At 34.2% G+C, this 15245-nt stretch overlaps 1 protein-coding gene across 1 annotated transcript; it reads right to left on the bottom strand.

The window, feature by feature from the left end:
- Positions 1-436: 436 nt before the first annotated feature.
- LOC149811866 (uncharacterized) lies at positions 437-14813 on the bottom strand. Its single transcript, XM_089992937.1, has 9 exons — positions 14607-14813; positions 12758-13223; positions 12360-12510; positions 8395-8505; positions 7918-8302; positions 6996-7175; positions 6755-6845; positions 6114-6182; positions 437-582 (listed from the first exon to the last, which is right to left on the bottom strand). Exons 1-9 carry the CDS (start codon positions 14811-14813, stop codon positions 437-439), a joined length of 1806 nt encoding a protein of 601 aa, XP_089849063.1.
- Positions 14814-15245: the final 432 nt, after the last annotated feature.

The raw sequence follows: 15245 nt of genomic DNA, 5'->3' as shown, positions 1-15245 counted from the left end.
GAAAAAAAATAAAGAGTTTTTCACTCGCAGGTTTTGAAACCTGAGTGTATAACAAACATTTTTCCCAAACAATCCAACCTTATCCAAATCAAAATCCAGATCCAGATATGGTCAGCTGATAAGAACTAGGATCGGCCAGAATGGGCAGGACTAATTGCTGCCTGTTCAAGACCAACTCACAGGCCATTGACCATTCCACATTCGATTTCATTCTTTCATATCTGAATATCTTCAAACTGCAACCAAGTTTAACAGAACTTGCAAAAAAGTCACCAAGTATTCATTTTGTAGCAAAACCAACTATCCTCCCTCTCTTATCAATTCTTTTGCAGAACCATTTGAGAGAACATAAGCATAGAAATATACAGGAAGAGACACACATATCTAGACACAAACACGGAAAGCAGTTTAGGGATAAGGTGAGTTTACAAGGAAACTACACCCCGTTTCCCATGCGACGCAATTTGTTCAATATGCATGTCGCAGCAGATTCTCTAGCCTCCTGAGGCTTGCTTCGTATATCACCACCACCAGAACAATTGAAGTCCAAACCGTGGACTGACGCATTTGCCAGAAATCCACCTACAGCAACAAAAAATGATCAGTCAAAGTATCAAATGACATGCAAAGCAGTAGTTTGACAGTGGTAAGATTCCAGCTCTAGTATCCAGAGAGCACAGGCAGTGGTAGATCAAGGCAACCCAGTACACAATCAGAATCCTTAAAACGTTTTAAAATTATATGGACCAATGCCTATAGAATCAGTCACCTCCTATGGTGGCTATGTTAGAGCATTTTAGGTGGGGATCCATGAAAACTTGAGATCTAGATTCAAACCAAAGTAGATAAAATGCCTAAGTTAAGTTGCTGGCTCTCTCTTATGGTGTTATGGCAGCTATGCAGATCAAAGCAGTTTTTAGATACTGTCAATTCAATACAAGCTGCATGCCATAAATTATATGGTTAACATATCATACATAAATACATTTGCATAGTTGGAATTTAATTTTATTTAACATGAGAAGAAACTGAAATTCATTTCAGAACACGTTGACACTTGACACTGTATGAAGCCCATCTCTAAACTTCACCTTTTCTAAAAAAAATATATCATCGCACAGAATCCAGCATAACCAGGCTTCCTATGTTTTAGCTGATTAGTGAGGGTAAATATTTGTAATGGGTATGACATAAACAAAAAAGCTTGTTAAGAGCTGACACAAAACAATTCATCTATATACATATATATTATTTATTTATTTATTTATATATTTGTTTGTTTATTTATTAAGAAACCAAGCACACACACACAAAGAGAACATCCTATATATATTAGCGAGGTGCTAAAAAAGATAACCACCAAGAATGGTCCTGCGTAAGAGTAATAATTTCTTGACCCAGTTGTTGGTTAGGAAAAAAAAGTATTCAGACCTCACTGCACCCAGGTACAATGTAACAGCAGTTTTTTTTCCTGAAATAACTTCACCTTTTCGTTAATACCCCAAAGTTTTTGTACAACTGGCATCATGAAATGATGGGGACATTTTATGTTTGAAATTTGAATTCTATCGGGCCATCGTAATGCTACTTAGGCAAATACTATGCCATAAGCGGGACATTTTTAGGCAAATGAAGCCTTTATGGACCACTGATATTCCCATAAATGCCAAAACATACAGACTCTGAATAAACATATTTATTTGAGTGGAGACATAATAAAACACCATTTCCTGTGTAGAATTAACAATATCCAAGGACATGCTGTCATAATAACATGGTCCATGAAGAGAACACACAAACAACAAATCCACCTAATATCATTCTCAAAATGGGCCAAACCATATATTTTTTTCAGCAACAGTAAACAGTACCTTTTGAGGGGACGATAGTATAGATTGGCAACACCCAATTGTTCTGCTCGCATATCCTATCCAGTTCCTACATGCCAAATAATCTTCTCCACATTTAGGTCTCAACCAAAAAAAAGAAAAAAAAAATCATATAGAAGGTTCATTCAAATAGCACTAAAACGGTACAAGGAAAATGAAACATCAAATAAATTTACTTTATCTAAAACATCCGAAGAATGACACCTTTACATGCTAGTGCTCAAAAGCCTATTCCGTCATGATCTCTAGAGAGCCAAGAACAAATGAGATGAAGTATAAACAACAAAACCCAAACAATGTACTTAAGGGGAAAATATATATATATATATTATATAAATATATAGAGAAATGAAAACCTACAAAATGGGCACCAAGCTAAATGAAACATGATATTGGATTTCCAGTGTTTTTTTTTTTAAATTCTGACCCCATAGATGTGTTCAAATAAACACTTGGATCATGCATTTTGGATGGAAAAACTGGTATTTGGAGCCTAAAAAAATTATAAAATTTGTAGACCATTGATTTTTAAACCTTATAAAAACCTATCCATGTATCGGAATCAAATGCTCCAAGAAGTGATTCCTATAAAAACAAGCATATAGATCACATATACAGTCAAATTTTTGAAAAAGCACCAGAAATCCAATAGCATGTTTCATTTAGCATCGAGCCCATTTTGTAGGTTGCCATTTCCCTATATATATAGTGTTTACCTAACATTAAACTAGTTGTATTTAACAATAGCTACATTCAATTGATTGAAATAACCAATGAACCCTTAAAAGCAATGACATTTTTGAAATTGTGTTGTCACTTTTTTGGATAAAGTGTGTCTCTTATTTTAGAAAGAAAGAAAAAGTCAAACATATTTTCCAAAAAAGAAATGGTGTATTACACAAATTTGAATTCCAACTGTGAGTTACCTTTTTTACCCCAAACAATAATCATGTGTTTTCAAGAATGCCATTACTTTAAAGGTATTTTTGTCTTTTCAATGGGTTGATTGCATCTAATGTAAAATACAATTAGTTTAATGTTAGATAAACCCATATATATATATATATATATATATATATATATATATATATATATATATATATATATATCCTTAAGTGTACCATACCCTATAGTGGAAAATGCATGTTCATTCTCATTTCCTTGATTTTTTTTGTGGATCAAGCCCTACAAATATGATCTATATAGTTTTTTTACTCAAAAACATGTTTTAAATTATCTGATAATAGTGCATAAGCAGATTTTCTAAGGGCCACAAAATTCAATGGTCTGCAAAGCATCAAAATTTTACTATTAAAAAAATCAAATATTTGCATGGAAACCACCACGTCTAAAGTGCATTCCATAATGCTGGATGCAAACGTGGGGTCAAATTGGCAAATAAAGCTTGCACCTATTAGATTCATCCAGACAGTACCATATTCTAAAGGGTAGCCGATATTTTCCCTATATGTACATATATGGGTATATATTTAATATAGTCAATTGTACATACAGTCTAGTTGGAATCTTGTGATAAGTTGTTTTGACTCAATCTAACCTCGTGAATGTATTCAGAATTGTCGATTTAGTGGGAATTAGTGCTCGGATCATGTTTGTTCGACCAAAAAACATGGTTTTTTTTTAGTTAGAAAAAATCATTGTAGCAAACTTTAACCATATATATAGGGGAAGAAACCCATAATACCAGTGACTTAAATGGCTGTGATTTTTAAATTCATAATTTCCAATGCACATGAGAGAGAGAGAGTGCACTGTGCATGGGTCTATACTTAGTGAAATAGCATACATCTTGGCACCTGATGGTCTGAGGAATGAGGCCATAATAGAAAATGCCTCCAACAATTATCTTAGAATCAGCTTTACATAAAAAAAATCTTCCCATATTTAAACATCATGCTTTTCATCTTTTCCATGGAGAGTGGATTTGGAACAAGGGCAAATAGGAACCATCATTTATGATGGCTTCTTAAAAATTTGAGAGAATGAGAACTCTCCAGCATTTTTGTGGGGTAGAGGGTTCCCTGCTAAAGTGGGAAAGCAATTTACTACAGGGGATTTCTTTTGAAAAGACTAAAAATTTGGATGGTCCTAGCTTGTGGAGATGAGCACATAATAGTGATACGATGCTTAGTAAAATAGCTAGTTACGAACTTCAGCCAGGATCACATGTTGTATGATTTGTGACCCCTATATCATTGGCAAAAACGTCAAATGGCTCTAGAAATCCAATAGAGTGGATCCTGATATTGTGCATGGCAACAAATAAGTGAACATGGGTGTTAAGAATGAATTTGCACTTGGGGTCAAAATGATGAAAGCACTTAATAGCAGCAAGCTTGTTTTTGCACAAAGTTAATATTCAGTATTATAGGAATGCATATTTATTGGAGAATCACTTATGATGTTTGAAACATTGCAAAGCATTCAAACCTCATCCCTCAATATTACAACCTCTTCCATGTCTAGACAATCCTATGTTTCATTCATGACATGTATTCACTAGTAGACAATATATGATGTGAAAAAATAGAAGGGGCAGAATAAGCAATCAGGGTCCCTGATCAGGCACATGGACTAGTCAAGATAACACAAACATAAGTAGAAAACTCTATTTTCAAATAAACAAAAAGAACAGAAGTAGCAGTTTTTTTAATTAATGATAAAATAAATAATCACATTACTAATTCAAAATGAAGCTTCAAAAGTACATCTGATTGTACAAAACTATCACATTGTTCCTAGCGCATGATCAGGAAGAGAGTAGTTGACTAGGGAAATAGGTGATCAATTAGTCAGTCAAGCTAGTAAGGCATGCAGTTTCCTCTAAAGTAGTTAATCAAACTAGGGTTAGCTGGTAGCTAAGGTGTACTACTGTACTAAATGATCACCTAGCTCACTTTCCATATGACATGAGAACAGTTGAGAAAATTGGTATCACTATCACTTTCCTTTTTGACATGGCCTCACTAAGGTTTTAAGTTTAATGAATTAGGGAATAGGAAGACAATACATCAGCCAATCAAAAAGAACCATCACTGTCATCAACAAACTAGTTAAACACTGTTTCCATTAAATTTGATGTAATACTTGTTGATGCTAGAGCATCCCTTCTCAAATAATAACAGAAGATTGCAAATGCATACTTATTGGATTATAAAACTTTAGAAGAACTATTTTTCTGATGATTGACCAAGAGTTTTTTTCTTCAGTTTATAATTCTCATTAGATAAACAAGGACTTCAGGGATGAGTGCACTATTTTTCTGTTTGGTATATGACTGGACATATCAAACTGTTCATGAAATTTCAGTTTAGGAATTAGTATAGCAAGATGAGATCCATCTTCAAGAGCTGTCTCATGAAAAAAAGAACATGGTTTTTTGTCTTATTGAGGAATCTTTCAGTTTTTTGTGTGGTTAATAAGTGAATGATGATACCGACACTTTTTGTGAAACTACACGATAAATCAACTAACTCAACAAACAATCAGGTCGAAGTCCCACCTTCAGTGAGGGCTCAGCATGGTAAAAGAAGAGAAAAAGGTAAAAGAGGTCATAAGTGCACTATTTGGAGGCAAAGGCTATTTAACCAAAGAACCAAAACTGATCAAGTAAATGTCAAGGACTAAAGTAGTCCAGATGTAGTCAAGAAACTAGTCTAGAACATGAATGGAAACAATAATCCTCATTAACTGATGAACCACAAGACATATACAGTTAGAAGGAAACTCAAAATACCCTATAATATACTAGACAAGGAAAATATTTTCACAATACTGAGCACATAAACTAAAAGGCTTCATTTTTGAATTTTTTGGGCAACTTTGCGATGGTTATTAGTTTCCTTACAACATTTTCCTTCTTTTCTATTAAATTTTCATATGGTTTTTTATTCAATTCTTTTAGTAAATGATTATGCCTTCTTTTCCTAATCATGGAAGGATGTTGTCAAAATCAATCTATCCTGGCTCTCAAATCTGGCCAAATTGATTCAAAGCTTTTAGCATCCATCCATGAATTATAGTTCACAACAATCAAGTTCAATTGCTCTTAACAAGGAGAATGCCATCACAACTTGTAATTACTTACCTCACATGGATTACGTATATTGAGAATTGCCTCTGACAACCTTTTCCTTTTAGTACCCTGAATGGAAGTTTTTTCTTCAGAATCGGCACACATTTCACAAAATTTTGGGGTTTCACCTTTCGAAGAAGAAAGATTACAAGATTCAGTTACAGATTCAATTATCAATGCAGAAGCACCCTCTCCACCTGAAAAACAATACACAAAATATAATCAATTAACATGCATATTGTTGTAAAGATTGCATAGTTATTCTTTTTCCCTATATAACAACATGACCTTCCTTCTGATGACAAAATGCTTATGACTCTTAAGCCTTTAAGCTGAGGTCTTCAATAATGCCCTATGTGCTCCAGTTGTTTCTAATGAGGATTCCCCCACAACAACAGAGGACTTCACATCATTTACCATCAATTTAGACCCACAGGATGAGAAACAACAAGACATACACAACGACACGTAGATTGACCATACTGAGGATGTGAAAAAACAATGACATATATACATGATGACACCTAGACTGTCAACACTCAGCGCGTATACTTCAACTTGGAACGAACAAGATAATTACTCAATCATCAACAGGATATTGCCAAACAGATTGTATTTAAAACCTCAATGCATGGATTAAATTTGGATAATTTTTCATATGATGAACAAAGACGAATATTAACAGTTTGGTACCATTAACAAATCCCTACTGCTTATACCAAATTAAAAACGTCATCTCATCTACAAGCAAGAATGAAGAAACCCATGCCTGTTATGATAGTTTGAAGGTTCCTTTCACATACGGCAATCTTATCTTCTAGTTTTCGCTGCTGAAGAGATAGTTGTTGCTGATGATGTAACTACAAACAAGCATAACATTCCTTTATAAAAAAAGATGGAAAAAATGGAAAAGAAAGAAAAAACAGAAATAGTGAATCTCACACAAGCAATTGAAAAAAAAAGGGCCATGTGCCTACTAATTTATCATGGTTCTTGTGTAGGACTTTTACAGCAGCCTGAAATAAAGCATGTTCCTTGGATGAAGTCTCAGATTGAACTAGGGAGAGGTCAACTCCCGTAACCACATTTTGAATGCAGATGTCAACACTGTCTATACCACCTTTCTCTACATGTTTTCCACTCATGCCTCCAATATTTTGCAACTTTATTTCTGGATGTATTGCTCCAAACTGATAGATGAATCTTAGTCAGTCATTAATGGGAAATACAAATATGAATGTTACTTGAGGTTGTGGAAATTATAATATAAATGTGAAAAGGAAGAACTTCTGGGGAAAAAATACCATAACAAAAAATAAATATAAAACCTAAATTAATAATTGAGATGTAAATAGCAAATAACTAAGACTTAGTAACCTTCAGAAAATCCCAAATGGCAAATAAAAGCTTTCAGACCATGTAGAAACTGTTAAAAAAAACAAACTTTTGCTTTCATTAATCAAAATTACCTCTATTAATCTTGGGTTGCAATTAGTCCAACATGAATCATAATCAACAATATGCTATTTTACCATCCCAATTAGTATAGTGGTTTTGACATTTCACTAGCAAATAGCAGGGAACTCGATGGAAGTTAGTCCAACATGCTTCTTGATTAACCAAAGCAAAGTTAGGCATGTTCCGCATGCTTAAAAAAAGGGACCAAAAAGTTAAAAAAGACTTTCATTTGTTGTAGGCACTTGGCAACTGGCACAAATAAAAACATTTGTCAAATCTGAATTGATTTGGTTTTATTCAAAATGAAAAAGGAAATAGATAGCCAAATGGTGACAAAACCTTCACTCCATAATTCTTTTGCACAATTAAATCATGTAATACTGACTAGTTTCAATAATAGAAATGCCCACCAAGATGCATAATAAAAGTTGAAAACCATTAGTAAAACAAGATAGCCTGTAATTATGATACTACCTTGTCCTTTGTAACATTTTCGGCAGGATCAAAAATGCCCTGAACATCATGAGATTCTTTCCATTCCTTGCAATGAGGCTGGTCATGAATTCGATCTTCAATGGTCACAAGTGAATATTTGCCCAAAGGAACATTCTCAGTACCAAACAAAACAGAACTTTCTGAAATCCCCAAGGGGACTTCATACCCATGTAATTTGTAATTATCCCCTCTCCTGTCAGCATTTTCAATTGTAGAAGGGATACCTGTGGCATTCAAGATCTTTGAAATTTCACAAGATGATATTAAATTAGCAGGATGTATGCTTTCTTTCAAGACATAAGATCTGCTGATATCTGGAGAACCGATTATCTTTCCCAGTCCCCTCACTGGGGAAAGATTTTCCCTGGTTAAACAACAAATTAGCCATGCATCATTTTCTGCACAACAAATAGTCAGCAAAAAAAAAAAACTTAACTTCAAGTCAACCTTTAATACCTGGACAACCAATTAGAGATGATCCCTTCATATGGCATTAATTGGAAAAATGCAACAGCTGGAGTTGTTTGGTAACTATCTGATACTTTGGTAACTATATGACTTCTTAGGCTGCAGATAGAGGAATGCAATACTTCAGTGCAAGTTTAAAGAAAAATGGTTACATTATCCCTCACATGTACTAGGAACATGCACATGCATACAAGCATACATACATATAAATGCCAACAATATATTTTTCTCAGCAACATCTTGGTGAGGCATTATAGGTTTTTCATAAATCTTGCAAAGATCTAGAGAAAATGTGTTAACAACAAATATAATAAAAGTAGTACCAAAAACTATGAAAAACTAGATTTTAGAAATTTTATTCTCAATAATGAATAAAAGGTATAAAAGTTATCAATATGTAAAAATAGAATAAGAAAATGATCATATTTAAATTGCATAAACAAATAAAAATAAAAAACTGAGGAAGTATCATAACTATCATGGATATCTACGACTATGATATGTATCATTAATTACTTATTTACTTTGTTTGAAAAGACAAGATCATTCCATCCTTCCCTCTTAATAACACAGATACCATCATAGTCACTAGGCTGGTAAACAAACCGAGCAGCTTGTGGCTCGACTCAGTTCGGTTCATTGGAGTCTCATTTGTGATCAGGTCGTACAGATGGCAAGCCGAGCCAAGATCTGCTCATTAAGTATCGAAGAGTTGAGCCCGGGCATGGGATGTTCTACTTGGCAAGACTCGTATAAGCTCGTAAAAAATGATATATAAAATATAGGTATGTCTTTTATCACAAAAAACGTGTTTTTTCAAGTGGTCAGTTCACATGGTAGGTAAGGAGGAGGTTCACAGTTCAATACTCACCATTTCCAATTTAGTGTGGCTCGCATGGCTCAGGCTTGAGTAAACCTGAGCCTGAGTTGGGTTCCATCCTAAATGAGCTGAGCCCATGTTCAGTTCGTTTGGCTCATGTACCACCTCCTAATAATCACTAAATCACCAATATATTTAAAATATTATGATATTATCGATATATCAAGGTGAGCTAATATTTTCCCAATATTTTTAAAATACCGCTAGAACATAAAATAATGTGATATTATCATGATATTTTCCTGAGATATTCCCTATGTTTTCAAAAACCATCTTTTTTATATATTTTAAGTATTTGTTTTCTATTTTTACGTTTATTAATGTTTTAAGAACTTTTCTAATTGTTTCTTTACATTTTGCAAGAAAAATACTAAAAACCTATTATTTCTTATTTTTTATTATTCTTTATATTTTCTTCAAATATTAAAACTTCTGATATTTTCTTGAGAAAAATAACTCTCAAAAAAAGGTCACGAGAAAAACCTTGCCGATAAACTGCCGAGAACGATATTGGTGACTATGGATACCATTAACAATAAGCATGATAATGGGTGCAACACAACCCTAACCCATAACTTTAACACACAAAAGTAGCCTAACACCCTGCAACACAAAAAATAGCCTAATGCCTTTTCCTTTCTAACAACCACAAAAATGACATTTTTGAAGGGGAAAGAATAGAGGGGCTCTTATTAGATTTCACATGTTCACTAATTTGATTTTCTGTAAACAAATTTTGAAATACCATGATGGTTCTACACATCAATTTACAGCACTAGTGTAATTTAGTAATTCACAATAAAGTAAATGACATGCATTTATTGTACTTTGGGAATGTAAAGAATTCCCATTGTCATTCTCTGTAATTGCACTAAAAGGTTCCTAGGTAATGACAATTAATGTAAAAAGCCATTATGGTTTCAAAATTTTTTATATGGTGTGGATGTGCATACGGTATCAATGAGTTGAAACTCATAGATGCAAGTTTTTTACTCAATCTGGCATGTACATATGTTTAACATAGTCAAATTGTTAGAGATCAACACTTGGATCATGTTTTTTTATTAAAAAAAAATAAACATTCTTCTTTTTTATCAATAAAAAATCCATTCCGCCAAGAGAATGAATCTTTTTATCAAAGGATCAGAAAAAAATGGGTCTGGATCTCTTGCAGAAATGGTTTCTAAGATCCAAAATCAAAAGTAGTGGTATTTGCTAGCACAATTTTAGCATGGCAAAAGTCTAAGGAAAGTTATTAAGTGAGTAGGGGATGGTGAACCCCGAGGCGTGCTCCTATATTATTTCTTATTTGAAGTTGCTTTTCATGTCTTCTTTCATTAAGTGCTATCTTTCAGCAAGGGTTTGAGTTTGCTAGATGAGTAAGTTTGCTATGAAGTGGTAGCTACTTTGACTTTGTTCTTATATATATATATATATATATATATATATATATATATATATATATATATATATATATATATATATATATATATATATGTGTGTGTGTGTGTGTGTGTGTGTGTGTGTGTGTGTGTTGGTTAGGTACCACTATATTATGGTGATACCAAACCCATAACCATTGGATTTTATAATCCAATGGTTAGTGTTGGTTTAAAAAAAGCAACAATCCATCTTGGCCCCATAAAAAAAATCCAGGGCGGAAATTGCTTTTCAAAACAAGGCTTTTGCTTTTAATTTAGCATTAAGAAGCAATGTTGTTAGTATCGGTATCAGTCCTGTATTGTTTCCTCAACTTTTCAGGTGAATCAGCCAATATCGATACTCAAGTGAATCGTTCTGAATCAGCCAAAAAAATAATTAAAAATATTACGGTGTCAATCAGAATGTGACACTTGTTAAAGTCATTAAAATAATATTAAAAATAATTTACGTATTTTTTTACATTTATTAAAAAATAGCCGATTCAAGGGTGAAGTGTATCGATTTCCTGCCGATACACACATTGGTAAGAAGTGCAAACAAATTGGATGTAGGTACCCGATCCAAATCTGAATTTGTGGTATAACATAGGCTTTGGATTAAATATCTGATTATGTTCAATCTGTTTGCTCCCTTATTTGGCACATACCCACCATTTCTATGTCTGATTCAGATTATATATACCATTATGTCCAATCTATTCTCTCCCCTACTTAGCACATACCCAACATTTTATGTAGCTAGTACAGGATAAATGGATTAGATGTAAATGGATATCTGATCCAAATTCGACATGTTTATAAATTCAGATATTCAAAGTAAGATTTGAATTTCCATTAGATCGGATTAAGATTTGCTATTCTGATCGGATTCAAATAATTATTTTTTTTTGTGGATTTGGATAAAATCCAATTTGTTGCATTTTTTAACACTTAGGACTGTGTTTCCCAAAAAAAGTCAAAGCCATAAAGGACGTCCAGGTTGGACTCCTCTGCATCCACGCTGGATTTTGTAAGGCCATGTTGGATTGTTGCTTTTCTAAAACCAACACTAGCTGTTGGATCATAGAAAACCCATTGGTTATGGATTTGGTACCGAACCATAGTATTTTACTTATATGGGTGCTTCTACGGTGATACAGTACCACCACATTTGATTTACATAGATCTAAGCTCCAAAAGCAAAATCTAACCATTGGATCATGTTTAGCATATTCTATTTAATATTTACATGTGTTAAAGTTAACTCTAATATGATTTTTTATATCCACTTTTAAACCCTTATTTTTATGAATTGTGCGAATGATTTTCACTGTAAAAAAAAAGGAATCTTATGGTGTATCACACGTGATAAAACCTTCTAATATACTTAATAAATCATGCTAAATATATTTGTACAGTTAGATTTACCACTTGATGGCTAGATCTATGCAAACAAGTGTGTGTACCACTCGATGGTGTAATGGTACAAAACCACCACATATATATATATATATATATATATATATATATATATATATATATATATATATATATATAGAGAGAGAGAGAGAGAGAGAGAGAGAGAGAGAGAGAGAGAGAGAGAGAGAGAGAGCATAAACTTGGTTAACAACTTTGAACATGTTGAGACAAACCTGTCAATGGCATCTCTAATAGGCACTTGTTTTACTTGTGCATCAGCTTCCTTTAAACATTGCATCAGGTAAAACCGAGCAGTTGTTTTACTTTGACTCAAGGAGTAAACATAATGATTTTCAAGAAGCGCCAAATCAGTAGAATCAAGGCCTGTTCCAGACATGAAAGATACCTTTACAAAGTTAATAAAATATTATGCCTATTAGTATCTTGCAATCAGAAAGGGAAAGTTCAAAATAATGCTTCTCCATTAAGGAAAGTAGGACAATAGCAATTGTATTATGCCAGAAGCCAATTTATAGCACCATTTGTCAAGGAACTGAAATAGTCAATTTATCATTTTCCAAAGCTAAGCATTTCAACTTTTAGAATCGAATTCTAAATTTTAAAAAAGTACCCGTTTTTTCTTTGACAGCAGAATATGCAAATTGCAGAAGTGCCTCTTCATCAAAAGTTGTTGAACCAGATGCATATCTTGAGTGCGACGTGCCACGGAAAAACTTTTTGGTAGCTGTCCCTTGCTTAGCAGGACTACAAACGTTCTTTTCTATCAATGACCAAACTCCCTGTGTAACCAAATCAAACTGCAGCAGGCATTTTTTTTTCGTGGAGTCGACAAGAAAAACTGCAACTTTTGAAACTGGCCATCCCTCAGCTTGTGGAGGACTTATCAAAGCATTCAGTCCATTACAAATATCAAAAGCCTCCGTGACCATTCTCTCTTTGCTCAAGAAATTCATATATGATAGCATTGTTGGTTGTGCAATGACAGCAACCTTACAGAAGGCTTCAAAGTCAAGACAGTTAACTTCTGGATATTGCTTCCTGTGGAAGTAATTATACAGCAAAACAACAGCTTGCATCTGAATTGAAATGAACCTCCATTAGAAAATGCTCAGCAAAATCAGCATATCAGGAGAAACATCAGGAGCCTCCAACTGATAAAGATCATACATAAACTGATATGTCCTAGACCAAAAAAAAAGAAGGAAAAACAACAACGACGACAACAAACATAACAGTATCAAATATTTGATTGATGCAAAAAACGAACATAGATTTTCAATAGAATACTGCAAGATCCACAAAAACATTATATTATATGGTAATCAGGATGTACCTTGGAAGGCGATGAAGAGGGGTTTGCAGCTACTTATCTATGATCTATCTATAGTTTTTTGCTATAAGAAACCAATATGATGTAAAGATGCACACAACCAGCTACTGAGACAAGTAGCATAACGCTGCAAATTTCCATTCCATGTATAAAATTTCTCCTAGGGATATGGATCTCTAGGGTTTCAGGTTCAAGGTTTCTTCATGAACTTGCATCAAGATCAATGAATTCCTATAGAACATGTTGTATTAATTCGTATATCTCCGCTTACTGAAAAAAACAAAAACAAAAACAAAATCGTATATCTCCTGAAGTTGCCATTTGGTCACTAGGTTCTAATCTCTAAAGTCTAAACTAAAGCTAAAATGATGGACCGCCCAAAAAGGAAACCCTTCAATGACAAAAAGAAACTCAAGAACTGCTGAAATGCACCACATAATGCACTAAGAAGCACTCCTTGACTTAAAAAAAAGATCTCTAGTACTTTGGCATCATTGCTGGAAAGCAGTAAAAGCTTCAAATCTTTAAAAGCTTTTTATCAATACTCTGAAATTCCATTACTAAAAAGAATAGATGTAAACAGGTTAGGAATAAGAACCGTAACCGCTTCCAAAAGAAAGATCTTGACAACCAACAAATTAATAATAGATTAGCATATTCTCACGACCAAGTAAAAAATATGTTTCAAAAAAATTAAAAAAGTCAATTCATTCTCAAATGAAAAAGATTATCCTTTTTTTTTGTGGGGGCGGGGAGCGGAAGATTTGATACCAATATGATCACATTCACTCTTTCATGGTTTGAATCCGTTATTTTCATATGTTATTTTCCTCTGAAACAAGGGCCCCACGATCCACCAAATACATCATCGCTAACCCCAAAGAAAATTAAGAAATCAAACCCCCCCAAAAAAAGGTGGGACAAAAAGAAAACGAAATTTGATCCGCACGATTTGAGTGGATACAGAAGAAAAGTTGCTCACAAAAACAAGAAGTAAACCTAGCCCACAGACATCATTGTCTGAACAGGAACGTCTGTTAGTGTACTCTCTTCCTTTAAACTTCTACTCTGAACAGGAAAGTATGTAATCGAACCAACTTCACGCACACACAGAGACACATAGAGAGACCTGTTTAGCGACGGAGAACTGGAAAGAGTCGGGGAAAGGGGCTTGGAAGGAGGAGAAGGAGCGCATGAGAGGTGACACGAGTGTGTCCAGCAGCGCCTGCACCGTCTCCAGCATTGGTGGTGCTGGATCTGGTGGTGGTGATGGCACCATCACCATCTCCTCACAACCATCATCGCACGTCGTCGTCGTCGTCCTCCTCCTCATCATCGCCTCCTCTTACTCGAGACCGTCTCACCTTGTATACACAAAAATATATATATTTTGAGAGAGAGAAAAAGAGGAAAAAAGGGTGACGACGAGGAGGGTGGTAGCTTTGCTTGCATGCAAGTGCCGCCAACTTTTCTGTTGGCAAACTTTTCACGCCCGTCTGACAGCCATGCATCTCCACATACGGCCTTCGATGTCCACTTCGAACAGTGCTGAAACGGACGCTCAGAAGAGATGGCGGTGGGTAAAAGCAAGGCGACCTCAAAATTTTGTTTTCTTAATTAATAAAGTGTCCTCAATAAAAAAAAAAACTGCATTTAAAGGTCGTATTTTTGTTAAAAAAGTGCTAAAATAACGTTTGAAGATACGTTATTTTATCTACTGCGAGGGAATGTACGTAGTACGTATGGCCTCCTAACCTAACTTACAACG

The sequence above is a fragment of the Nuphar pumila genome, chromosome 17, assembly GCF_984573655.1.
Source record: "Nuphar pumila chromosome 17, dmNupPumi1.hap1.1, whole genome shotgun sequence".
NCBI lineage: Eukaryota > Viridiplantae > Streptophyta > Magnoliopsida > Nymphaeales > Nymphaeaceae > Nuphar > Nuphar pumila.
Note: the sequence above shows the minus strand (reverse complement) of the source record. Positions and strands in the feature narration are given on the sequence as shown.

Coding starts and splice junctions, on each gene's coding strand:
- LOC149811866 (XM_089992937.1), bottom strand. CDS start 14,813: ATGATGAGGAGGAGGACGACGACGACGACGTGCGATGATGGTTGTGAG. Junction 13,224..14,606: donor AGTTCTCCGTCGCTAAACAG/GTCTCTCTATGT, acceptor ATTTCAATTCAG/ATGCAAGCTGTTGTTTTGCT. Junction 12,511..12,757: donor TGCTGTCAAAGAAAAAACGG/GTACTTTTTTAA, acceptor TGTCTGGAACAG/GCCTTGATTCTACTGATTTG.